Genomic DNA, 27,043 nt, shown 5'->3' with positions numbered 1-27,043 from the left:
AGGGAGGTTGTGGTTTCCCTAGAGGGTGAACCCTGTGCAGAATTCTAAATGAGGAAGGTTTTGTTGTTGTTGTTGTTTTTGTTGTTTTTGTTTTTTAAGAGAGCCCAGTCTCCAGCAATATTAGCCCCCCTTTTGGTAGCTCATTATTTTCTTGGGATATCCAATACTTAGTTCCCTCTGAAAGCACATCTTTGGAGTTGTTCTGGAAGGTAGGATAAACCTGTTTTTCAGCTAATTCAATTACATTTAAGTGTCTGGGGGTGGGGGTGGGGGCAGGAATCTGCTAGTTTAAAGACTTGTGGAAAATTAACTTGTTAATCACAAGATTCCGATGTGAACCACGGCACTCTCCCGTTTTCCTGTTGTTTTAAAGATTATAGTTGACGTATTTATTTCTGTAGAACACCCAAAGGGGACTTGTGGAGATTAAACATAATTTAGTCTGGGAGTTTTATTTGTGAGCACTGAGGCACCTTATGGATCTTGGAGACCCTCAGGGTGGTCTCTGACAGAAGTGGGAATTAATACCTTTAATGATAGGGATTCAGGGCTAGCTAGCATCAGGTTTCTCCGTGCCTTCCTACCTTGGCCTTGGCTACTTAACTCCTTCTTATCTTACCTTGTCCTCCTCCTCCTCTTCCTCCTCCTTCTCCTCCTCCTTTTTCCTGAGTGTAACGTTAAAAGTTATAAATAACATTTAACATCGCAGTGTTTTCTATAAAATACTCGTCCATTCATTTAAAAATATATCAGACACACACAGGCTGGTTTTATATTCCATGTTCAATCTGGCCTAAGAACAAGGACTGACATTGTTACCAAAGAGCTTCACAGCCCCTCAAATGCACGCTCTCCCTTCCCCCAGACAAACTCACCAACTTGTGCTATTGATTTCTTTGATTTTTCTCTTAATTATCGCATAGGTACATATTTTTAGGCAATCTATTGTTTTTCGGGCCCATGTAAATGGAAACAAACATTTTTCTGTCTTTGCCACCCACTTTCCATTTCTGAGGTTTGTCCCCTTGGTTATGTGTTCCCAGTATCGATTGGTTTCTGTTTCTTTGTCTTTGCTTTTGAGACAGGGTCTCACTCCGTGATCCTGGCTGTCTGGGACTCAGAGAGATCTGCTTACCTCTGCCTCCTGAGCACATGGATTAAAGGTGTTTGCCACCAAGCCTGGCCCTTGTTTCCATTTCTTTCTCCAGCCCTGTGCACAGGCTTTAGCACATCCACTTTCTTCAGGCAGGTACAGGTAGGTAGGATGCAAGGGCACAGGCTGTGCAGTACATTATCTGTTACTAGCTAATGTAATGCCAACAAGGATATTTCCCATATGCTGGGGAGGCAGCCTAGAGCCTCAGACATGACTAGGTAGGTGCTCTGCTACTGAGCTCTCTCTCTGGCCTGATTCTACCAGTTTCTGACAGTATTTCACTTTAAATTCTACCAGGCGTAGAGGAGAGATTGTATGTTCCACATCAAGTTTTGTTAACTCTTCCCATTGACTGAATTTTTTAACTTTTGCTAATTTGGTGGTATGAGATAGTGCTTTCGATGTGTTCTCAACTTTGCTTTTATCTGATTGAACTGTGTCCGCATATAGAATATTTATGAGTCCTCTTCTGTAACATAACCTTATTATTAAAAAAATCATTAATTTATAGAAATTGATTCTTAAATGTTCTTTATATAATATGGGGTTATTAATTCTTCATCAGTTTTATATGTTGCAAATATGTCCTCCCAGTTCTTAATTTAGAATCTTAAAATTCTAAATTTTAAGATGTCCTTTCTTTCTTTCTTTCTTTCTTTCTTTCTTTCTTTCTTTCTTTCTTTCTTTCTTTCTTTCTTTCTTTCTTTCTGATCTAGCCTTGTTAAGTGGCCCAATCTGGCCTCCAACACATTATGTAGCTCAGGCTAGCCTTGAACTTGTGGACCTTCTATATCAACCTCCTGAGTAGCTAGGATTATAAATGTGCACCACTGTGACAGATTTAGACAGTTTTCTTTTTAAAAATTAGAATAAATTAAATTTTAATTTTATTTAAAGATAAGCTATCACTATGTATGCCAGACTGTCTACCAACTTGGGGTCCTCCTGCTTTCACTTCAACAGTGATGGGGTCCCAGGAGCCTGCACCATGCCTGGCAATCTTTTCTTTCTTTTTGCTCTTTCTTTCTTGAGAGTCTTGGTACGTTACCTTTTCTGGCTTCAACTAATCTCCTTGCTCGAGTATCCCAAGTCAATGAAGCTTTAGTTAAAACTAGCCTGAGGCTGGGCGTGGTGGCGCATGCCTTTAATCCCAGCACTTGGGAGGCAGAGGCAGGCGAATTCCTGAGTTCGAGGCCAGCCTGGTCTACAAAGTGAGTTCCAGGACAGCCAGGACTACAGAGAAACCCTGTCTCAAAAACAAACAAACAAACAAACAAACAAACAAACTAGCCTGAGGTTCCTTACTTTAATATAGTTGATTTTTGCTCATCTTTGCCTTTTTTGCAAACCTTTATGTTCTCTTGCTTGTTATGTTTATTTTAAAACATTATTTCATACTCCAATGTTATAAAAAAAATACCCTTCATACTGCCTCCTAGAAACTTTATAGTTTTGCCTTTACATTTAAGAATTTTAATCTCCCTGGAATTGATTTTTGTATGTGGTACAGTAGAGATTTCATTTCATTTCTCCATACAGATCTATACGAGTTGCAGCCACATTCATTGTTTGGTCTGTCTGCTCTACATTGACCTGTTGGGCCATGTCTGAAAAGGTGAAGTTTCCAAATGTGCTTGGCTTAGTTCTGTGCTCTGTATGATCTACTTGACTCTCTCTAGCATTTTATTGTCTCATACATGATAGACTAAAATGTCTCTCCCTTCAGTGTTAACTTGACTTATAATTTTTGTTTTTGACAAATACAGCTATTAAGTTTTGCATAACTATTATTAGGCTTGGTGGGGGGCATGAAAGGAATTTCAAGGAATCTCTGAATATTGGAATATTTAAGTTTAAATAAACAAAAATACAGCTGTCCTGGTGGCTAAGGCCTTGCAAACAGTTTATTGGGAGCCACGGCAGGAGGATAACACATTTAAAGGTTGTCTGGTAATTTCATTTTCTTTAATGGTACAGCCAACTGAAAGATTTGTTGGGAAGAGGAAAAGTTTCAGAGAGAAGAGGGTGATAACAGAGATGGGTATGTATAAACGTATGCAACTGTTAAACAAACAAACAGACAGACAGATAGACAGACAGACAGACAAAAACCCTAGGTACATATAGCTCAGAGCACTTGACTGGCATGAATGGGAAAGGACCAAGAATTTGGTTAGTTGAGCTTGAAGAAATATCAACTAGAATTACAAATGAACATGTAGATGCTCTGTTTTATTGATGATAAAATAGCACTGATCGTAAGAAACAGCATGATTTTTAATGCTCTCTCAAAGCCACTGCCATTTATTAGAAGGTGTGACCCAACTGTACAATGAAAGCCTCTTGATTTCAGAGGCTTTGAAACGTGAGGGAAATTTGTTTTAGGATTGATGTGTTAAGCATTTGAAGTGTAAAACTCAGCTGATCAATTAAATTACTCGTTAAATTCAGTTGAGGAGAAAGGTACAAATATTTGATGTAAATTAATTCTCTTATGTGTAACCCAGAAAGACAATGAAACAAGAATATTACGAAATGCTTTCAAGTCGGAGAGGATGGCAGAAAAAGGCCATCATCTAATCAAAAGCTCCAGACAGAGGTAATAGAGACTGGAAAGGAGACAATGTTTGAAAAACACAATGGCTGAGAAAATTTGAAAATAGCATTTACTAGCCAAACGCAGGAAACTTAAATAGCCTCAAGCACAAGAGAACAAAGAAGTCTGTGTTCAGGTATATTACCATCCCTGACGTTATAAATGATAATAAAACTGCAGAACATGAAAAGCAAGGAGAGCTTGAAAGCAACCAGAAATGAACAAAACCTACCAAGGGACCCAGAGCAGATAGACCAGCTGACTACAGAGCAAAATGGAAGCCAGAGCCCTGCCGGGTCTATTTCCAACGTGTTGAGAGAAAAACAGTGATGGAGTGGAGTTTGTATCCATTAAAACACCTTCAAGAATGACAAGAGGACCGAGAGTTTCCAAAGAAATCAAACCAAAACCAAGAACATTTTCAGGAGAGTGACTCCAAGCAAATGGAGACTCTCCCTGGATATGAGGCACATCTTCTACGAGGAGAGGTCAGGGCCCTGAGAACACATGGGAAGGCTTCTCACCTCTCAATTGTCTGGACGGCTTTTTAGGACGGTATGGATCTGCAAATACCTACGTTTGTGGCACCCCAGTGACGCATTGAGAAAGACATGATGGAAGCTATTGGATTCTGCGTCCCAGTAGTTCCATTTTATACATGGTTGTTTGGATGTTTCACCCTACCTATCTGCAGGAAATAAAAGTCTTTCAACAAAATTTCGTTTAAGGATACTTCCAGCAATGCATTTTTCTTTCCTTTGGTGCTACCCCACGCACCCTCCTCTTCCGTAGCATAAACACACTTAGTGTTGTGTGCTCCTCATTGTGAATTTACCTATTAGAAATGTAAGGGACACGACTATGTCACACAGCTTCACTCTCAGAACTCAGTGAGTGTTTGGCACATAATAAGTGTTCCAGTAGACTGCTTATTGAATGAATGGTTAATGAACCATTAACTATGAATGAGAAGCTAGTACGAAGTATTTTTTCTAAAATACATACATGTTTCTCTTGCTTCTAAATTCAGCCATTGGCTATGCTAGTCTGAGGGTGGGTAAATTCCCATTGAACTCTGCCGTCTGAAATGGTAGACATTCCCTACATGGGGTTACTTAAATTCATAAAGTGAAACACAAGCATTTCTCAGGCATGTCAAGGGGCCAGTTGATGGTCCTGTTGGATGATGCGAGATAGAATGCTTCCATTATCGTAGAGCGTTCTATTGGAAGTGCTGCCGTAGAATTCTCCAGAATTCCTAACCGCTCCTCTTTCTTTCTCCTCGCTCTTGTTCTCACTCTAATTCTCTCTCACCCACTCTCTCTCTCTTTCCATCTTCCATTTCTAAACCAAGTGCAGGAATAGTTGTCTCATTGTTAGTGGCTTAAAATGATGCTTTTGAACATGAGGATGCTGGGTGCTTTCGGTGACTAGTACCATTCCCCACCTTTTTTCTTCTGAATTTCTGAGCTATTCTTTACCAGCTCTCTCTTTTATTCTCATGGCTACTAAAGCTGTACAATTGCTTTCTTTTCTAGGTCCTTAAGCCGTTTGCTAATGTTACTTTCTGAGCATTTCCAAAGCTGGGGTTCTAGGAGAGTTTGGTGCGCCTGAACGGCTGACCCATGAAATAAAGGAGTAGGGCAGGCGGGGTGGAGAGTGGGGCCAGCTATCAATAGAAGAGTGACCCCCCCTCTCCGCACACGGTCAGCTAATTGGCCATTGTGGGAAAGTATGTGTGCATGTGTGTGTGTGTGGTGGGGTGGGGGTGACAGGTGGCCTTTGGATTTTAGCTAAGCGTCTTCTTACCTCTTTGGATTTTGTTAGATTCATTCTGGGTTGTTTAGGCCCCATCTTTTCCTTTCCTCCTTCAAGACGACTCCTCTGTGTACTGACCTCTGCTCTATTCGTACTATTCCCAAGCCATATGGAGACTAAGGAGACTGAGCGGGGCTTCAGCAGGACTGAGAATTGGACTTTTTTTGCTTGTTGAAAATTGTACAAAAGACTCCTGGCCTTCAGTTTACTCCACCTGTCTCAGTAGAGTGGTGACTGCCTGCTGACAGAGACAAGGGATTCTGACTGAAGTTCTTCTCTTGTACAATATATATTCCCTTTGCCATACTGTCCCATCATTTTCCCTATCGCTACAGGAGTACAGACCTGTGATTAAGGGCTAATGCCTTCGAAATAATAAGCCATTCCATGTCACAGGCTGCACCAAGCCAATTCATCCAGGTTGTCTCATCTAATATCCCAGGCCTCCTGTGGGGTAGGGAGGGAAGGAAGGTGTTTCCAACACCGCCTGACTGGTGAGTCGGTTCACTGTGACCAGGTTCAAAGGCTCCAGTTCTTTTAGACAGGGACTGGGCATCCCAGTTCCCTGACTCTCAGTCCTGTGACCCTTCGGTGGTGCTAACAGTGCTCTGGGTACAGTGGATAGTGTGGCAGTGTGAGAGGACAGAAAGAAGGGGAACAGAAGAGCAGCTGTGTGGAGGAGCAGCCTAGGGCCGCTAGCTACTTCTCTTTCTCTGGCCATGGAGGACTTGGTGCTCCCGAGGAGGTTGGAACAGGGAATTTCCTACCCATCCTGCAGAGGAAAGAAAAGCTAAGGGTCTTTGCTTCATTTTTCCATCTTTCCACTCCCTTCCCAGGAAAGGAGGGAGGAGGGTGGCCCAGCTCTCCCAAGGCCTCGCATGTGGATACCACATGCCAGACCCTCCTTAAAGTCTCATGTCCATTCTCAGGCCCAGGCTGCTGGCCTTTAGGTGATGTGCTGTCGTGAGGCCTAGGCCATGCCCAAGCTGGAGGAAAACCCTTGACGATTGTCTGGAGGGAGAAGCATGCAGGGCACCCAAAGAGGAGGACTAGGCCCTGGGCTGTCCCCTGTGGACAGACGGACACTTCTGTTCTGCAACTTTATCTTGGCTGTAGCTTGGGGCCAAGTGAATTTCACAGGGTGAGTGGTTGCTTCTTGGTGGGAGGAGGGGAGGCTGGGAGGGAGAAGACCTATGTTCTGTGTGTGTGTTTTGGAGTGTGTATGTGTGTCTGTCTGTGTCTCTGTGTCTGTATATGTCTGTATGTGTCTGTGTATGTTGGAGTGTGTGTGTCTCTGTGTGTCTGTGTATATCTGTATGTGTCTGTGTATGTTGGAGTGTGTGTGTCTCTGTGTGTCTGTGTATGTTGGAGTGTGTGTGTCTCTGTGTGTCTGTATATGTTGGAGTGTGTGTGTGTCTATGTGTGTATGTGTATTATGTGTCTGTGTATGTCTGCATGTGTCTGTCTGCCCAACTGTCTCTTTGGGTGGGACCAGACAAAAGCTTCAGCTCTCATTCAGAGCCCACTTCAGATCCCTTGGTCTCCTACTCATAAGCCAGGCCAGACATTTTGGCTGTGTTATTATTTGCCTCTTCTACATCTGAAGCTCTGTGTTAAGTTTTCAGTGCTCCAAGAGGATCCTCTAAAATTGAGACTGGTTGGGAAGAGGAAAAAGATCAAAAATAAGTGGGTGGGGACAAGAGAGGGAAATGAGGAAGGGGTGAACAGGATCAAAATGTATTATATGTGTGCATAAAACGTATTACCAACTATAATTAATATATGCCAGTTAAAAAATTAAAAACTCTGAATATTGCTTGTGATAGATTTTATACACGTCCTTCTTTAGGGCTGAAGGCTTCTCTTTCCCCTAAAATTCTTGAGGAGGTTAGTAACCCTTATTAGACTATATACTCACTCCAAAAGTAGATGTGCTATGATCTGTCTTTGAAGCATCAAGTTCAAGCATCCACGCCAGGCCTCCCAATGTCCCAAAAAGTAGATAGATAGTCTGTAGACTTTCAGTAAGAAAGAGGCACAGCTTAGAAAGGGTGTCATCTCTCAGGACCCAGAACCAGATAGGCTGAGAGCCAGAGGCATCCCAGGTTCAGACCTCAGAGCTTGAGATGTCTCTACATTGTCATCTTCCACCTACCCCATGGAAGGAAGCAAGCATGGCTCCTCTGCCCCAAAGGTTGGGGTTATCTTATATCCCCTTTCCTGGGCGGGGCTAGCAAGGAACTGTCATTGGTTCCCCAGTCCCCATTAGTCCATCTGCCCACTCCCTCATCCTTTCTGTTATGTGCCAGGGCTCCTTCACTTCAGGGTCCCCTCTCTTCCACACTGGCTCTGTCAATCGCCCTAGACTCCACAGCTTTCCTCACCCTCCCCATCTTTTCCCAGAGACCAGGTTCTTCGAGTCCTGGCCAAAAATGAGAAGCAGCTGTCACTTCTCAGGGATCTGGAGATCCAGAAGCCCCAGAAGGTGAGGATTGCTCCTGGGGATATCACTGTCACCACATTTGCACTTCAGTTCCTTGTCTTGACCCCTGACATCTTCCAACCCTGAACCTTCCTTCCTGAGGTCTCCAAAAAGGACCACTAGATTCTGGACAAGTCCAAGGTGGCTTCTCTGCTATGTTAGGGACATGTCCCCAAAAATTTGGGTGGCCTTTGTAAGCTGTGATTCCTTTAGCTTTCCCTTCTGTTGTGGGTGGGGGAATTATGAGCACACTCTGAAAACAGCTGCAATGTCCTAAAGCCATAGGAAAGCGCAGATGTCCCTGCTGCGGTGCCATGCACATGGCTTCACTTGGCGAATGTGTTGTATTTGGGTCTGTGTCTGTCAGCCTGGGGATCTGTTTCCAAGAACATTTGTCCTCTCCAAGTTTTCACAATGGGAAACATTTTCTTTGACAATTATAATGGAGGGCTTTTGTTTGAGGGCTTGTAAAACAACCAGCTTTTTCTGGATGGGACCCAGAGCGTTCGCAGCTATTTGTACAAGTGTCCCCTTCAATGAGGGGGTTCCACCACTCTCCGAGTGCCTTCATTTTACAAAGGTACAGGCAGATAGAGGGCGAGGGCTCCAGATTTGCCTCTCCTGCTTCTCACGGGACTCAAAGAGGTAACGTCCCCTCTCCCGTCCAGGCTAATGTCCAGTGGTGGCAGTCTCATTTGTAGGAACTCTAGGCTCTGTGGATCCAGATGACATTGCAATGAGTGAGTGAGCTGGGATGTAGACTAGGAAATGAGGAAGGAGCCTTAGTGAGGAGGGGCTTTATTCTTGTCTGTAGACCATGGGTTTGGTTTTTTGTTTTTGTTTTTTTTAATGGAACTGTATCCCTTTGAAGCATAAAAGAAGCCCTGTCCTCTCGATGCCTACTGAGTATATAAGGACAGTCGATAAACACAGCTGTCTGTCTGTCTGTCTTTCTGTCTTTCTTTCTTTCTTTCTTTCTTTCTTTCTTTCTTTCTTTCTTTCTTTCTTTCTTTTTTTCTTTGTGAACAAGGTGGACTTCTGGCGTGGCCCAGCCAGACCTAGCCTCCCTGTGGACATGAGAGTTCCCTTCTCTGAACTGCCCAGTGTTAAAGCTTATTTGAAGTCTCACGGCCTTGCCTACAGCGTCATGATAAAGGACATCCAGGTGAGAGCCTACCCTGGCTCACAGTAAGGAGCTCACCTCCCACATTTCTTTTTGGTTGGTTTGTACCATGGGAGCGTGGGGACAGCCTCAGGCTTAAGAGCAGACATCTTGCTCGTGGGTACACAGCTGCCGGTTTATGGACATGTTATGGAAGACATTATATTGTACATTTCTGGGCTTGGGGATGCAGCTCTGCTGTTAGACTATTTACCTGGCATGCGTGAGGCCCGGGCTCCAGTGCTTGGCTCTGCATGGGATGAGCCAGAAAACTGGGCAGAGTGACACACATCTGTAATTCCAGTAAAGGCATCATAAATCCAAAGTTCAAGGCCAGTCTAGGGTACCTGACAGCCTGTCTCAGAACAAAAAGCAAGCAAGTAAGACAGCACACATGAACATGTGCAAAACCAAACCAAACTAAATAGACCATGAAAAAAAATGTACATTTCTAAGAGAACATTTAAGTTTTGGACAGGGTTTCCTCATGGAGGCAGGAAGAGTACGGCAACTGTGAACTAATCCTCTGGAAGAGCTGGCAGCTACCAGCAAAAAATAAGAGGGGAAAGTGGAGGCAGGAGGGACAGTTTAGGTCCTTCCTAGGAACCTCTGGTGGCTTCCTTTGCTTCTCTAATGGCTTCCCCTTGTTATGTCTCAGACATCCAGTCTGAGAGGGCTCCACGGAGGAAAGACACCCCATACAACAACCCTGTCATTCTTTCCTTCCCTCTCTGCACTCTAAGCATCTCCCCCAGAGGAGAGTCCTCCAATGGCTTGGGAAACATGGCAGACCCAGATCAGGACCAGGAGAACAGCATCTTAAGCTCCCTCTCGATCCCACATCTTGCACTATCTTTTCTGAGCACTGTGAAAATCTACTTCAGCTACCGCGTGTTCACGGACATCCCAAAGACCCTCGCAGGTCTGGGGAGATGGCTCAGGGTGGGTACAGTTCTCTCCAGCACCCAGAGCAAGCACAGCTGCTGCCCATGATCCTAGTGCTTGGTGGGGGCGGGGGCGGGGGGGCAGATAGGGAGGGGGTAGAGGCAAGGAGAGAGACATGGCATCCTGAGGTTTTCTGGTTAGCCAGTTTATAATCAGAGAGCAACAGGTTCAGCAAGAAGCCTTGTCTCAAAAAATAAGGTGGAGAGTGATTGAATAAAACATCTAACATGGACTTCTGGCGCTCACTTGTATTGCATGCATATAATGGAGAAAGAAAGAGGTATTGGTAGCACAACCTTTTTCCATAACAAATCTTTGGGTACCATGCAGATGTTAAGGCTCCCAGGCTGTGTCCTCGTTGCAGATTCTGTGGTTGCCTATGTACCTGTAGAGTCGTTTCCACAGAGACTCATTCCTAACAACCATGCTGCTCATACTAATCTCCTCTAAGGACTCAGAGTGTGGGAACAGGGAGCCCCCCAATGTGCACACACTTGACACCGCATGCCAAGGGATCAACGCATTAGGCAACATTCCTTTCCCAGGGCAGCACAGGGCTGGGGCACTGGGTCCATTCAAAGTCCTTTATCCTTCACAGACACATCTGTTTTCCCGCTCAACATGTGGGGGTGGGATGTTTCTCTAATTAAATCCCCCACAAACAAAAATGGGGAAACTCACACAGACAAGAGGCTACCACATCAAAAGAACAGAACTGAGTTCTCCTTTTTAGCCCATGCCTCTATTTTGAAGTTCCCATTTCCCTGCGCCAGTCCTGGGAACCCAGCAGCATTCGGCAAACAGAAGTCTCAACAAACTTGGTTGATTACTGCATGTCGGGGACATCCCTCGAGCTTCCCTCGCTGGCCCCTTTTAGAGAGAGCCTCTCCTGAAGTCCCCAAACCTGAACTCCTGTGGGACTTGTCGCTCCTTCCCAGGAAAATGCCTGAACTTTCTGCTCTAACCTCTGCAAGCAAATCTCCAACGTGCAATCTGCAAAGCATTAAGCCCGGGCTGCCCTCCTCGAGGTCATGCTGTGGCTTTGAGGGCGCCAGGGGTGGGGAGAGGCTGTTGTTCCTGGTTGATTTGTGGTGACAGCGGGGGAGGGGTGCAGGTCAGAGAGGCTCAGAAGCACTGACAAGACTAGAAGGGGCTTTGCACACCCAGGTTGATGTGGAGCAAGCTTATTTGAGCTAAAGACACACGGGCTCAGCTCTAGTACTAGCTGTGTCCGCCCCACCCCCCAATAGTGAGCCTTCAGTAATGGCAGCTTGAGGGATGTCAAGGTGTCCAGGACTGACATGCGCAGGGAGTCCTTATTGATACATTGCTCTCTCCTTGTTTTTCTCTTGCTCATCTGCACACTTCTGGCCTTGGTTAGGACTTAATAAATGTTAGCTGAATTACTATATATGAGAACTCAAAGAAAAGAGATGTGTTTGGCGGTGAGGGCCGGGCACAGCCAATCACGGAAAACTCTGCTGGTGGTTTGGGGTTTTATCCAGAGGAAGAATTTTGAGGAGGGGACCTGTATCTTCCTTTTCTACCTCTGCATCTGGGAGTACTTAGAAAGACAGCTGTACTCCATACACAGCACCCACGGAGCATGTGTATTTGCACACACACACACACACACACACACACACACACACCTACTGTGTGCTGAGTATTGGGCAGGGAGCTTGGAAACACAGAAACTGAAAACAAAACCAAGCCCAGCAAACTCAGGGGCTGTATCCAGGAGAGCTAGAAAGAGTGGGATGGGGTGGGGGGATGGGAAGGGGGGTAGATGCGTGATTACCGTGGAGTGGGTGAGTGCCCTGATGGAGTGCGCACAGGTTGCTATGGGAGCGAATACCAGAGGCACTGCACGTCACTGGTGCTGTGAAGCTGTAATTACCCATGCGTGCCGTGCCTGCGTGCGGCTGAGGAGCAGGGAAGGGGGGCTTTCGGGGAAGGAGGCCCCCACCCGGATTTGATGATGGGACCAGGCTCCTTGTAAAGGGTATCTTCTGTCCCGTGAAGTGGGCAGAGGGGAGACTCAGGAGGGTCTTTTACACCATCAGATTTGCATTTCTGAACCCCCCCTCCTTACTGAGCTTGTGTTGAGCTGGGGACAGGGCCCCGGGAGACTGACAGGCAGGAGGTTGGTCGGGAAATTGCAGTGGGCCAGGCAAGAAATTATCTGATTCCGAGGGTGCTTGATTTGCATTTAATTTCTCTTCACCTCTTCGTTCTTTTCAGTCCTTCGGTGTTTCCCCCTCCCTGGGATGAGTCACTACGGAAAGGCTTCACTTGAGCAATCAGTGCTTGGGATTTTAATGGCTTTTTTCTGATTACAAAATTAATAAATATTCATGTTAGATAATTTTGAAAAACAGGAGAAAAGCACAAGAAGAAAACAAAAATCACCCATGCTCTGACCATCCAGAGAGGAATACAATTTAGTATGATTCCGCCTCACCAGCTCCTCTCTCTGTGGGCTTGTCCACATCTGCATACAAATAGGCAGTTACTGGGCCCATCTGAAAAAAATCTTTCTGATCCCATCCATCTCTTTCCCCTCTCTAGTTACCATCCATCTCTCTGCTTCCTTCTAGAACAAAACTAGAAATACTGACTTTTTATTTCTTCGGCTTACCCATCATCCCCTTTGGCAGGCTGTCGGCCCCTAACTTCCCCAGAAGGGCCCAGGCACAGGAACAAAGCACAGGAACACCCGGTCCACTCAAGCTCTAACTGCACAGTCTTTCCAGGATGCTGTTCAGTGATGTTTCTCCTCTGGCCCCCTAGGACTCTGTACTGGCCTCCACTGGCCTGGTTCCCTGGTTGCTCTGTCAACCACAGTGTTCCTGTTTGCAGGAAAACTCAAGACTGTTCTCTACACTCCTGGGAAACAGAGCGAAATCTCCCCACCTCCTTATGACCCCCCTTATGTCTCCAGCTGAAGTTCTGAACTCCAACACTGGCTGTCTGAGGGTCCTTGCAAACTCTACAGTACAAAGGGAGCATCCCAAGTCCCCATCTGTTCCTCTGCAGCCTCTGGGAGCTCAGGTGTCTTCAGGGAACAGAGGTGGGAGTCATTCTGGACTCAAACATGCCACTCAGCCTACTGCAAATCCTAGAATCTTTCTTCAAATACTTCTGACGCATCTAAACTGCTACTGTGGGTCAGCATAGCTAAAACTGGGGGACTATTCTAGCAGTGTCCCACAAAGGGTCTCGCCAAAACTCAACATCCTTCTGCCTTCATGAGAACTGGGGGTCACAGGAGGGCCAGACTCTGTCAGGAACTATCCAACTGTTCTCCCCAATCTTATCCTTGCTTCCCTATTATCCATTCTCAAGGCAGCAGCTGGATGTGTCCTTTACAAAAATATATAAATACAGTTGGGGCTGAGTATCTCACATCCCTGGAGATGGAGCTAGATGTTAAAGTCTAGGCTGGCTTGATAGTAAGATTGTAATAAATGCAAGCAAGCAAACAAACAAAAGAATACAGAAGGGAGCACAGGTAGGCATTTATAAATGCAAAGTTCTTGAAAAGACCAAGGCTCCAAGTGAGTCACTCCCCACCCCTCCCCTTCATTCGTACTCTCCCTTGCTTTGTGTCTATAGTCTGCAGTCTTTAATGCTCCTAGAACTGACCTGATGTGTTTCTGCCTCAAGGCCCTCGTCTGAGGTCACATCTTTGTACTCTCTGGGGTCAGTCCTAGAATGCTGTCCTAGCAGGTATCTGCATGGCCCGTTTCCTCACGGCTTTCAAAGTCTTGCTCCTGTGTCAGCTTGTGTCCTTCTTTTAACTGTATCATCTGTCCTCTCCCCCATCATGGTCATTAACCTCCTCCTCCTAGCTAAAGTTAGCTGGTATTTACTGCACGCCAGGCTGATCCATATGACAGCACTTTAGAGTATAGGCTGAAGTGTGTGGTAAAATGATCCTTGTCTCATGAGGGGAAACTGAGGCAGAGCCCAGGTTAGTGATCGCATCAGTGTGTCATCAGGGACCACACTGTGTTTTATACCATCTATCACCTCAGTAGTCAAGATGGTTGGTGGTGTGTGGTGTTTGAACTTGGGTCTCACTGCTCAGGGGTTCAGCCCTGACTGTGAGGGGCTCCATTTTGAAACTATCATCTTGGTAGCACTTTCCAGAAATGGCGCTTACATAGCAAACATTAGTTCTAGAAAAGAAAGCCAGGGACCTGCTTGCCAAAAGCACACAACAACCCACCGTGTGCTGAGTCGGTGGAGCAAGGCTGTAAGGAGATTGGAAATTCTTTAGGCCTCAGCTCCACCTTCGGGGTCCTGGGCTGATGCTTCTCTTCCTTACAGGGGTGCTGTTTTCCACCTAAGCTCTCAGCCTCCCGCATCCCTGGAATGAATGAATTCACAACCAGCTCTTACTGTTCAGGTCAGTTAGTGGCCTTCAAGAAGGAAAATGGCTGGCTTCTGAGCTTCTCATCTTGTCTCCGTCCACCCCCCTCCTCCCCCCAGGAGCCTGACAGGGTTGTTTGTCATCCTGAACCCATGCGAGGCCTCATTCTCAGCTCTTACCCTCTTCCCTCAGCCCCGGAAGGGAGCAAACATCTGTGTAGTTTTCAGGCCAGGGTAGATTAATGTTCCTGGAATTGAGGTCCAGCTGGGAGGGTTGAGGATTCCTAGCTCCTAGGAGGGTGTCCTATCCATTCATGGGACTGGGAGGATGTTTGGAAAGACATTTGCAATTTGGTGCCAACCTCCTGTTTGCCTCCAACTTGATTTCTAGAACAAAGGCTGTTCAATTCCTCAAAGTTGTTTCCTATGGGTATCTCTGGCCATGTTGCAAGAATTGGGCCGTCTACGGCTTTCTTCTGAGTTCTCCCCTTCACCCTGCTCCCCCAAATCATCCAACCCCTACTCAAGCCCTACTACATCCTGGGACATTTGACCCCTTGTAACTTCATTCTACTGGGTGTAGAGCAAGACTAGGCCTGCCCAGACCCAGTTGTCAGCCAGTTGCCGGGCTGCTCACAGCTGCTCAGCACAGCTGGTTTTACCAGCCCTCAGTGACAGACACACATTGGTCATGGTGGGCTGGGGGGACTTAGGTGGATTTCCTGGGAAAACTATGCATTTCTTTTGTGAGAGCTTCCCAGGGTGGTACTTGAGAGTGACCGACAAGGACAAGGCCTCCCCCAGCCGTGCCTGACATACACAGGCATTCCGGCTTTGCCCAAATGCAAAGCCCCAAGCTAGGCCAGCCTCGCTAGAAACATGGCAATTATAATTACTGAACATGTACTTGGTGCTGAGACATGAAGTCCTTTGAGCCATAGACATTGATTTCTAGTTCCATTTTGAAATCTGGAATCTATGAACTTGAGAGTCGGGGACAAGTGGACAGGGCCCTCGGGAAAGAATGAGTTCCTGGGCGAGTCACCTCATGCATAGCAGCAGGTGGGGACCCGCGCTCTCCCCCAGCCCCAAGGACTGAAGACACTGCAGCTGGCACTTCACGTTAGCCATGAAAAGCTTGGTTCTGGTATTATCTATTCTCTTAAAAGCCCTTGCTCGCTCAAGTGGTATGAGCATGCTGCCAAAACCTAAGACAAGAGTACGGGGGGAAATGTTCAAAATTCTAATCTTATTCAAACAGGCGCCATTAGCATTTTGTTATATTTATTTTTGGCATTTTAATGTCTTGTTTTCCTGTGCTTGAGGGTACTTGATTTTCATTACTTGAAGAAACTTTTTAATTGCAAGAATAGTATGATAGAGTTTTCAGCTGTTAACATTGTGCATGCCTCTGTTTCCTCTCTTTATCTATATTTATTTATACCACACACAAGTATGCATATCTGTGTGTATATGTTATTATTGCTAGGCTTGAGGAATCCAGGGCTGGGAACAGGAAGATCTGCTTTTTATCTCATCTCTGCCACTTCTTAGCTATGCATTGAAGCGCTGTCACTACCCAATCTGTTTCATCTCTAAAACACCACAAGTTAATTCCTTCTCTGGAGTCTGGTCATTTGACCAGATCGAGTGAGAGAGAAGAACGTGAGAATAAAGATACCATAGACCAAAGGGTACTGGTCCCCAAATAAGGCAAGATCCAAACTGTGACCCAGAGCTTAAGGAGAGGTCCCTTTGAGTGCATGAGGATGTTGGTTGACATTCTCAGGCAGAAGGGCTTGGGAGCTTTCCGCTCTGCATAATCAGTGTTAGTCCTGAATCTGCCTATCACACTCTGACCTAAGCTGGGAAAAGTGTCCGAGCAGTGGTTTCACCGGGGGTGGGGTGGGGTGGGGTAGTGAGAGCAGTCAGTAGTCACCTCAACTCAGGCACTTGACTGCCCTCCCTCCCTGTGGTCAGTGGAAAGCTTTATGAGAAGGCTGAATGCCAACAGCAAACCATCTCTCAAGCCTGTTGCTTCTGGCAGGCAGTTAACATGTTGAGAACATTGACACACTCCACACTCATCATGGTTTAGGTTGGCTTTGTCCATATCTGGCTTTCTGAAATGGCCTGGATACCAGTTGTCTAAGCTACTTCCTGGGAGAGGAATTGATGTTGGGAATCAGAGCCATTATCTGCTCCTCCAGGATGGTCAGCTCCATGGTTCAGTTTTTAAGGTACAAAAACAACGTGGGCATGGACCTATGTTCATCTTAATACACCTTCATATCTACCACTATATTTTATCCTGCAAGGCAGTGCAACACAGACTGTTGTCCTAATTCTTGGGCTGAACAAACCAAGGCTACAGCAAGTTCTACCATAAGTTGGGAGCAGAGTTGGACTTAAAGTCTGTCTCTCCACACTGATGGGTCCTGTGCTCATTTGGGTAACTTTAGCATGAATGCCAGCACATGAAGAGTCACCCTTCAACCACATACATTCTTCTGTTGTACGTGATCATGGTGGTTCATCCCTCCTGGTGTTGATGCTGCGGTCCAAAGCCCTCTTCTATCTTTCCAGTGTGTTTTCCTATCTGCTAGGTGCTGCTGGATGAAGAGAGAGATGCCATGGCGAAGTCTCGCAGGCTGGAACGCAGTACCAACAGCTTCAGCTATTCCTCTTATCACACCCTGGACGAGGTAGGTCCAACTGGGCAAGCTCTAGACTCTAAGGCTTTTGAATTCCTTGGGATTGCTAGGATCAGGCAGAGGCCTGAGAAGGATTCTGAGACTATAGAGACTGTAACGTGAGAGAGTACAGAGAAGAGACATTAGGTGAAGGGATGTTTGGTGGTAGATAGCCCAAAGGGATCCAGAATCAGATAGAGGGAATAACAGTTGAGAAGCACACCTAGGTAGGCTCAGAGTCTACGAAATGATTCGTTGGTTGACACATTAAGGTGTGGATCTATTCTAGGCCAGAACAAAATAGGTGGAGGCTGCCTTAATAGCCCATCTCCTGACTAAGTGATTCATTGGCGTCCTTGTGACCAGTCGTGGTGTTCCGTGGCCCCAACGGTGGATTCTTGAAGACACGAGTGGCAGCAACCCAGGCACACTGGGAAGTCATGCTCGTGGAAATAGGCAGTTGCTTTTACTTGGCAAAAATGTATGATGTAGTGACATCCAGCTAGATGTTAGCGACGGTCACTGTGTTTAAGAGAAAACATACAGGCGGGTGCAGGGACTTCCACTTCAGAAAGAAACCCAAGGAAAAGACCTCATTTGCCTGTTAAAGGACATGCCATTATTGATAATGTCTACTCTATCATTTTTCTCATTTCTCAAGACCTGTAATGGAGAATCCATTTTCTTTATAATGTTTATTCATTGATATATATGTATTGAAAGGACAAGAAAATGAACTAATATAGACTGTCACTGTTATTGATGTCAACAATAAATAAAACACTGCCCTTCTCTTCAAGCTGCTGAGTCTAGAAGGAGTGAAAATGACATAAAACAGCTCCACAGTTCATGAGATCTGTTAAATGGATAAAACAGACCACAGGGTGAAGGCAAGAGAATGAATTTTCAACAGAGAGAGACCCACGTAGGCCATGTCTAGGAATTTATTTATTTATTTAGATCTTCTTATGTAGCCCAGGCTGGCTTGAATTGCTGGTCCTCCTGCCTCTGGCTCCCAAGGACTGGGATTCCACATATGTGCTATCACAAGCAGCTCATGTCTGGGATTTGAGTGAGCTCAATACAAGCTGTTCTCTCAGGTGAGGTGAAAGTATAGCTTTGCACAAAGAGCCTGGAGTTCTTGAAAAGTCACAGCTCGATGTCCTTTAGCTCTGAGGGTATCTTTAGGATTTGTAATTCTTGATCTGTGTTCCTTTAGACTCCCAGGGAAGGTAGGAAGCAATAAAGAAAGTGGGGTGGATGAAGGAATCGCATTCCCTGACATGCTTGGGGCTCACCCCTCTCCCCACTTAAACTCCCAGTCTGAGAAGACTTCATCATTTTCAGATATATAGTTGGATCGACAACTTTGTAGCTGAACATTCTAATCTTGTCTCCAAAATTCACATTGGCAAGAGCTTTGAAAACCGGTCCATTCTTGTGCTGAAGGTAAGAGCCCACTGAATCAGGCTGTAGACTACAGAGTGAGCGTCCTTATTCTAAGACTGAGCTCGCTGGTAAGCGGCTGGGCAGCAGTGTCTGGCTAGGGAAGATGCATGTATCCCGTGCTACAGACTTGTGTCATCAGGGACTCACCCTGGTAAGTATGGACAAGTGGCAGTGTGACAACCTGGGCAGGAAGTAGTGGAAGGTGCTAAAGAGGCAGGGCTGTGGAGCATCAGTCATCACCTCAGCTCCGGTGAGTGTGGGTGAGTCAGCGCCCTTCCTGTTGCCACACTTGCTTCACCTGCTAAGTGAGAACAGAGGCGCATGTAGGGTTCAGTTGACAATGACTGAGGTCATCTGCCTTAGGCAGCCCCATAGATGGGCATGCAGCTCTGGAGAAACCTTCCAGCCCTTCATGGGGCTCAATATGGTCACTGGAGTGCCCTTGGTCACAAGGGAAGCATGAGGAGTAGTAGCACAAGTCCCAGAAAAGACTCAATCTGTAGCCTGTGCTCCAGCGTGTGAACCCCAGGGGACTCAGCATCAGTTGTCAAGGAGGCTAGGTCCCACATGGCAGAGTCTGGTACTTCTAAACAGTCATGTAGCCTTGCCTGACTTTGCTGTGACTCAACTTGTTTCTCCTTTGATCTCTCACCAGTCACCACTCCAGTCTCACACTAAGTCTTTGCTCCTCCAAGTGTGGCTTTGTACATCAGTACCCTCATCACCCGAAAGCCCATGCATTAGCAATGCAAACTCTGCCCCCTCCCTAGATCCACTGCGCCATAGCCTGCTTAATGTTTAATATTTCCGTGAGACACATGTGCCCATCGAAGTTTGAGAGGCACAAGTCTTAAGATACTTTCAGTCTTGAGAAATTCTGTATTTCTGCTTGGGTGACTTTGCCTTCCAAGAACAGCACTATAAGGCAAAGGCCACCCCATGTGTTCGAACTTCGTAGGTGTATGTACATATGTACGTAGACCAGCATGTCCCCTTTGTCTCAGGTTGAGTACTCTGACATACAGATTCATTCCAGACAGTAAGGATGCATCTTTGAAGGACAGCACCGTCTTGAGCCTACCTTTGTTTGTGGTCTGATTTTTCCCCCCAGTTCAGCACCGGAGGTCCAAATCGCCCGGCTATCTGGATTGACACTGGGATTCATTCCAGAGAGTGGATCACCCATGCCACCGGCATCTGGATCTCGCAGAAGGTCAGCTGGGAATGGCAGCTGATGAATAGCCTCAGGGACTGGGACCAGGGGTAAGGGATGCTTGGGTATTTATTAAAGGGACCCCTAGTTGAAGAATTCAACTCAGTTGCTTTAAATTCAGGTTTCTCTATCCCCTCCTGTTCTTGGGAACATTATCATATGCTCTGACCTTTTGCAAGTAGAGAATTCAGGCTATCCTGTTTTCCAGGTGTTTAAAACTTAAGCTTTTGGTTCTATGTGGGATACATTTGATTACCCAGTGCCACCCCTTCCTGTGGCCACTGGGCTGTTTTCTACTCCTGCTTGTACTTCTGAAGAATACCTGGCAAGGGCCTCTTCTTGTCACCCTCTCTTGCAGATTGTCGATGCATATGGCAAAGACCATGTCTTGAAGAGGATATTGAGAACTATGGACATTTTCATAGAGATTGTCACCAACCCAGATGGCTTTGCTTTTACTCATAGCATGGTAAGGATAGCTGGGAATCCCCAGCAGTAGTCATCTAGAGTGTGTGTCAGGGCAGAGAAATGTCATGGTGGCCTCTGGAGCTGGCTTCTTCAAAAGCTCTCTGCAGAGAGCCTGGCTAGCACAAAGGGGGCTGTTGAGGTATTAAAGCTATGGGATTAAAGTCATCTTGCCCAGTAACCTGCCCACTGCCCAAGGAAGCTTCTACTACCAGAGTATGGTTAGATGTCTTGCCATGCCTTACTCGAACCACAGATCTAATCTGCTCACAGGCCCAGTTCCATGTCAGCCCATTCTGTCCCCAGGGACTCCCTCCTTTTGCTCTTTCCTGCCCCACTAGGCCCCTCTCCCCCTTTCATGGGCCAGGATTTCAGCTTTCTCATCTCTGGGGGTGGGCCCAATTAATGAGGCTGCATGACCTGGGCTTTCTCAGAACCGCTTGTGGCGAAAAAACAAGTCAAGTCAACCCGGCATCTTCTGCATTGGCGTGGACCTCAACAGGAACTGGAAGACAGGCTTCGGAGGTATGGCAGCCTGTTGCACCCAGGGGCAGGACTTGAGGAGGAGTGGCTGGTCTTCGGTAGGTCCTTTCCTACCATCAGAGTGTGTTGACTCATACATTGGGAGGCATGGACATCATCGTTGGCTAATCTGTGTGTGCCATGACCAGGGTCAGGTGAGCACACAACCCGCGTGTGGGATGTAGGTGAGGTTGCACGTGTGGTACATGGATCTATATGCCAAACCTTCATGGGGACATTTAAGGGAACCCTTAGATGTTAAAATGTGGACACACTGCAAGGATCAGATCCTGACTTTAGCAGAAAAAGACTTAAGGAGGCTAGCTCATTCTGGCAAGGTTATACCATCCATGGCTGGCTTGGTTTTTTGGTGATCTTTTCTGATTTTCTCTCTTTCACACACATGACAAAGACATGGAGATTAAATGGGGAAACCGAGTCTTCTAGAACACCCAGAGGAAATAACCTGGACCCCAGCAAATCAGCAATGGGATGGGTGGGATCCCAGGACCAGTCAGTATAATCAACAGGATACACTCAACCTCAGCCCCAGATGTGGTATCTATGCTCCACAGTGGAGACAAGGGTTGACTCTCCAAGGGAAACCACACCCCTGATGTTAACAAACAGATCCATAAGCCGATGGCCAAGCTATCAGTAGAACATTCTATATCTAGGTGTCTGTGGCTTTGTAAATCTGGCTTTTTGGAGGCAGTTCACGATGAAAAATAAGGAAATTTCTAAAGGATGGAGACCAAAGCCCTCAGGTCACATGGTAGTGGGGGCCTGAGGGTCAGGGCCATGTGAGAACCACTGTGGCAAGAGATCATGACTGTGCAAAATTAGACCTGTCTGCCTCCCAATTGACCAGGGTTAACCCAGGTGGCTCTCAGGCCTGACAATACTCACAAATCCTGAGGTAGCCCAGTTTAGAGGTAGATAAATCCTGTCTTAAAGAAACTAACATCTGTGGGTCTCTCTGTGAACGAATAGCTAGATCTGTGGATATACAACGTAAAAAACAATTATTGGGGTAGAGGAGCCCAAAGGGGTAGAAAAGCTCCCATAATCCCACTACCCAAAGATTAGTGCTTTAATAATTCATCATGTACTTTCAGAGATTTCCCCTTGCTACAAATTACATTTTTAGGGAAGGAAAAATAAACAGCTAATGAATCCATTAGCAGGTACTCGTGAGGCAGGCAGACTCAGAGGACCTTGACTGTGGACGTCAGAGAGGCAGCAGCTAATTCCCATTTGGTCAGGGGAAGATTGGTTTATTCTGCTTAGCTCAAACCAGAACTAATGGCCTGAAGTGTTTCTCCATATTTGGGCACAGCCACCTGGTCGTTGGCAGGGGAACGGCTCTTGCCTGCGTGGGCTGCAAACACAGACAAAGCTTTCAGCCTCTCTCTGCTCATCTGTTGCCATTTGTCATTCATCAAGTGGGGCAGGTGCAGGAACTCAACAGACACAACAAACAGGGCCACTGTGAGTTTAGCCTCTGCCAGCCTGAGGGGCTGCCATGCTCCCCCTTCTAGCCAGGGTCCCCAACCTTAGACAAGGACCACCCAATCAAGAGGGGATCTGCTATTTGCTGACAGAATGGCCCTTGGGCTGCCGGGGGTGGGGGCGGGGGCGGGGGCGGGGGCGGGGGGGGGCAAGAATAACAAGCGACTCGAGGAGGGAAGACCTAGTTCATGGTTTTCATATTTTCTTAATTGCTGGATCGAAGGTAGCCTGGAGATCCTCCCTCAGAGCACTGTGCTCCTTCACCTCAACTACAAAGAGGATCCATCTGCAATAGTCTGCTGTTGACCCTGGGGCTGCTTGAGTACCCCCTCAAAGCTTCAGAAGTTGGGGAAGCTCTCTGGTCTCTGTAAGACTTGGATGCAGTCATTTTGGGGAGGTAGAAGGGAGAAGTAGTAGGAATTTTCTTTCCCCATGAGTTCCTAACCCACTGATCTTGACCAGCGCTAGATGACAAGGTTCCAGGGAAAGGAAGCAAGTAGGCAGAGCATCTAAGAGAAGCGAAAGGCTCAACTACCAAGAAATGGAGGCACAGGCTTGGTGGTAGAGCTGAGTCATTAGAGCACTTACCACACACTCGAGTGCACACACTCGAGTGCACACACACACACACACACACACACATCCACACACCCCTCCTCTCTGCACTCTCCTCCAAGTAGGTTCCTTGAGAAAAATTCCCAAAAGCCTCTTCTGTGGTTCTCAGACCACCCTGAAGCAACTCTGGGACTCCATCTTGGTTTTCCCTGGTACACAAGTCCATGGGCTTCTAGGCTCAGGTTGCCTCTGGATACATCTTTCCAGGCAGGCCTGCCTCTCCGATGGTAACTTGGACAAGACTTAACCCAGAGCATGAGTGGTAGGTAAACCCTGTAAGCCCACAGAGTTGCTGAGTCAGAGTGTGGCTCCCTCCTTTGTCCTGATGTATGAGGAGAAGAAATCCAACAATAAACATGGCCTAACACAGAGTTTATCTTGTACACAAAGTCCCATGTGGACAGCTTGCTCTCAATGGCACCTCTCTTCCAGTGGTGACAAAGGGCTTCTCTCCAGAATATTTTGCTTCACACAGACAAAAGAGAATGCAGTCACCCTTTTTCTTTCCCTCCTCCTCCTCCTCCTCCTCCTCCTCCTCCTCCTCCTCCTCCTCCTCCTCCTCCTTCTTCTTCTTCTCCTTCTTCTTCGCTGAGATCTCTCTATGTAGCTTCGGCTGGCCTCCAGGACTCACTCTGTAGACCAGGCTGGCCTTGAACTCATAGAGATCTGTCTGCCTCTGACTTGGCTGAAATTAAAGGCATGCACTTACAAGGTCTGGCCACCTTTCCCCTTAATGGCCTCAAACCAGAAATGACACATCGTTTCTGTGCAAATTTTCACTGGTCGGAAGCAGTCACATGACCTCAACCAATTTGCAGAAGGAGCTTGCAAGAGGTAAAGGTGTTTTTTGAATACTGTTTCACCACACCTGGGCACTTTAATCCACTGGGTGGTTTTATTTTGCTTCCAGGAAATGGTTCTAACAAAAACCCCTGCTCAGAGACTTACCGAGGGCCGGCACCTGAGTCAGAGCCAGAGGTAGCTGCAATTGTGGACTTCATCACTGGCCATGGGAACTTCAAAGCTATGATCTCCATCCACAGCTACTCTCAGATGGTCATGTATCCTTATGGCCATTCTCTGGAGCCTGTACCTAACCACGAAGAGCTGGTAAGATTGTCTGGATAGAGTGTGGGATAGCAGAAAGCTTCTCTCTGGGGAACTCCACCTGGTGCATCTGCAGGTAGCTCCTTTGGTTCCCAATATGAGGGTCTGGGCCAGTAATAGGAAGAGTCCATGGTAGGAAGAATCAGTAGAGTTGTTCCCATATGTGATCAAGTTCAAAGCTGGAAGAACGGTACTATCTACATACAGTGGTCCCCACTCCCAAGCTTCTCACCAGATGCTGAGCATGCAAGGGTTGGCCATCCCGTGCCTCTTACTCTCTGGCTGTCATTTGCAGTTCAATCTTGCCAACGATGCAGTAAAGGCTCTCTACAAGGTTCACGGGATCCAGTACATTTTTGGCAGCATCAGCACCACCCTCTGTGAGTGAGCCATGTCTGCCTGGGGCAGGGCAGGTGCAGCATGAGCAGTACCATTGACCTCCATGGGCTGGGTGGATGGGTGGTACCCAGGCAGCATCAGTGCGCACAGACCCTGTTACAAAGTCCTCCAAGGGGAAAGGTTCTCAGTATATCGGCCTATTCTGCCAGGGGGAAAACTGGCTGGGGGCGGGCAGGGGAGGACCCTGGATGCGGCCTGAAATTAGGAAGCTTGATGTGATCGGGTTCGGGTGGGTTGCAGGACCCACTTCCCACTCAGGATTCCTCTGTGCCTTGTGACTCCACCTTCTTCCTCCTTCCCAGGCATTTTTGCCCTTTTCTTTTTAGATTCAGCCAGTGGGATCTCGGTGGACTGGGCTTATGACAGTGGCATCAAGTATGCCTTCAGCTTCGAGCTCCGGGACACTGGACAATATGGCTTCCTGCTGCCAGCCTCACAGATTGTCCCCACAGCCGAGGAGACATGGATGGCATTACAGACCATCATGAAACACACCCTGAATCACCCCTATTAGCCACACTACTCAGGCCGGAGCAGTTGGAGTTCACCCTTTTCCCTGAAAACCCCCCTGAATTAAGTATCCCTTCCCCAAACCGTCGTTGGACCCTTAGCAAATAGAAGCAAATTTGAGCAGGCCTCACTGCCTCTAGTGTTGGCTGCCATCTCTTTGGGACACCCCACCCCCCCACCCCACCCCTTGCTGCCTTCGGGAAAATATGAGGCCCACCCAAGCTCTGCCTTTCTCTCTTTGCTTCCAATCCCTGGGAAGGGCCAAAAATCTACATTGCCCTAGCAGTTTTTGTAAAATATTTTAATAAATCCAGAGGGGACCAGGCTTGATTTAAACAACAGGATATCAAATGGTGGACTTTCTGTCCCCTTGAGAGAGGAGACTAGGAACGGGGTGAAGGACACATTCAAGGGGCTCACTCAAGGGTTGTACTAACCCCATGTCTGAAACTGAACAAGTCCCTGGTTTGTGACCATCAAGGTTAGGCACATACTGAGTTGGACTTTACTGAGAGAGTAAGAGGGCAACATTTTGAGACCCCAGTGAGGTGTGTTCTCCAGCACCTGCTGTTGGGGAGCCGGAAGAGGGCCTGCTGTTATGTCCCAGAAGCAGGAAATCAGAGGAGGGCTGGACGTGTTGTGGCAGTCTGAGGCAGAAACACTAGCTTAAGAACAAGACTTTTATTTGTAAATGTCAGGCCCTTTGTGAGTACATGTGCTATGTGTGTGTGTGTGTGTGTGTGTGTATGTGGGGTGTGTGTGTGTGTGTGTGTGTCTAAATGCCTACAAGCCAGTTCCTGAGCCACAGGGAGAAGAATGAAAGCAGAAAGATATAGGAAGAAGCCTCTTGCTTCAAAATAGCCTGCAAAAAAGAGAGACATTTGCTGGAAGGAGGCGATTTTTAGATGATCAAACCCATATTCAGTAGATCAAACCTAGACAAGGCCCATACTCACCGCAGTGCTGAAGCAGTAAATCACTGAGCATCTGAGGGAGGGGCTGCGCTGATGTTAGAGGCAACTGAATGGGCTGCAGCTATTGGGAGCTCTGAGTAAGACACACACACATACACACTCACACACACACACACACAGAGAGAGAGAGAGAGAGAGAGAGAGAGAGAGGGAGAGGGAGAGGGAGAAGGGGAGAGAGGGGGAGAGGGGGAGAGAGGGAGAGAGGGAGAGAGGGAGAGAGGAGAGAGGAGAGGGAGAGAGGAGAGACAGAGGAGAGAGAGGAGAGACAGAGGAGAGAGAGAGAGAGAGAGAGAGAGGGAGAGGGAGAGGGAGAGGGAGAAGGGGAGAGAGGGGGAGAGGGGGAGAGGGGGAGAGAGGGAGAGAGGGAGAGAGGAGAGACAGAGGGGGGAGAGAGAGAGAGAGAGAGAGAGAGAGAGAGAGAGAGAGAGAGAGAGAGAGGAGAGACAGAGAGAGGAGAGACAGAGGACAGAAAGAGGAGAGAGAGAGGTAGAGAGGCAGAGGCTGAAAGAGAAAATACAGCCTGGATAACATCCTGACATTGGCCATTATATGGACATGCAAAAGACCAGCTGTGGTAACCCCAAGGAAGTTAGGGTACTTAACCCCTAAAGTAGTTGGATTATTTTTTAGAGGATGAGCCAGCAGTGGAGGAGGTCAGAATATTCTGCTTAAAAATTTCACAAGAAACTGAGGTGTTTTTATTTTTAAAGCTGGATGTGGTTTAATCAAGCTGGAATTTCCAACCTGAAGTTTTCTGTTACTGGAAATACAGGGTCATGAGCTGTGTTACTATAAGCTATAGATAAATAAAATGGCTTCTACTTCTGCACACGAGAGCCATGGTTAAAACTTGTATGCCTTCTACACAAATATTTTCATTTATCCTCATGGGAAAGTACATTACTGGTATTAATAAACTCATTTTTACATTAAAAAATTCTTTTGAGACAGAATCTCACACTGTAGTTCAAGTTGGCCTGGAACTCACTGGTGTGGTCTTGGCTGGCCTTGAGCTTATGGCAATCCTCCTGCCTCAACCTCTTGTGAA

At 46.9% G+C, this 27,043-nt stretch overlaps 1 protein-coding gene across 2 annotated transcripts; it reads left to right on the top strand.

Moving 5' to 3' along the window:
- The first annotated feature begins 5,038 nt into the window (after nucleotides 1-5,038).
- Nucleotides 5,039-25,192, top strand: Cpa5 (carboxypeptidase A5). Of its 2 annotated transcripts, none has more exons than XM_021164746.2 (12): nucleotides 5,039-5,458; nucleotides 6,500-6,711; nucleotides 7,974-8,055; nucleotides 9,083-9,217; nucleotides 17,143-17,241; nucleotides 18,577-18,678; nucleotides 19,790-19,891; nucleotides 20,250-20,360; nucleotides 20,791-20,881; nucleotides 23,916-24,115; nucleotides 24,408-24,492; nucleotides 24,838-25,192. In XM_021164746.2, the coding sequence occupies exons 2-12, from the start codon at nucleotides 6,596-6,598 to the stop codon at nucleotides 25,023-25,025; spliced, it is 1,311 nt and encodes a 436-aa protein (XP_021020405.1). In that variant the 5' UTR covers nucleotides 5,039-5,458; nucleotides 6,500-6,595; the 3' UTR covers nucleotides 25,026-25,192. The 2 variants fall into 2 exon arrangements, with proteins under 2 accessions (XP_021020405.1, XP_021020406.1); XM_021164747.2 differs by having other exon boundaries at nucleotides 5,039-6,366.
- Nucleotides 25,193-27,043: the final 1,851 nt, after the last annotated feature.

The sequence above is a fragment of the Mus caroli genome, unplaced genomic scaffold (genome assembly GCF_978045245.1).
Source record: "Mus caroli unplaced genomic scaffold, Mus_caroli_1 scaffold_7, whole genome shotgun sequence".
Taxonomy (NCBI): domain Eukaryota; kingdom Metazoa; phylum Chordata; class Mammalia; order Rodentia; family Muridae; genus Mus; species Mus caroli.
This window is presented reverse-complemented; position numbering and strand designations above follow the sequence as displayed.

Bases quoted from the DNA above. Each gene is read 5' to 3' on its own strand.
- Cpa5 (XM_021164746.2), top strand. From the start codon at position 6,596: ATGCAGGGCACCCAAAGAGGAGGACTAGGCCCTGGGCTGTCCCCTGTG. The intron at 20,361-20,790 runs GTAAGGATAGCT...GGGCTTTCTCAG, and splicing joins TTGCTTTTACTCATAGCATG to AACCGCTTGTGGCGAAAAAA. The intron at 24,493-24,837 runs GTGAGTGAGCCA...TTTTCTTTTTAG, and splicing joins CAGCATCAGCACCACCCTCT to ATTCAGCCAGTGGGATCTCG.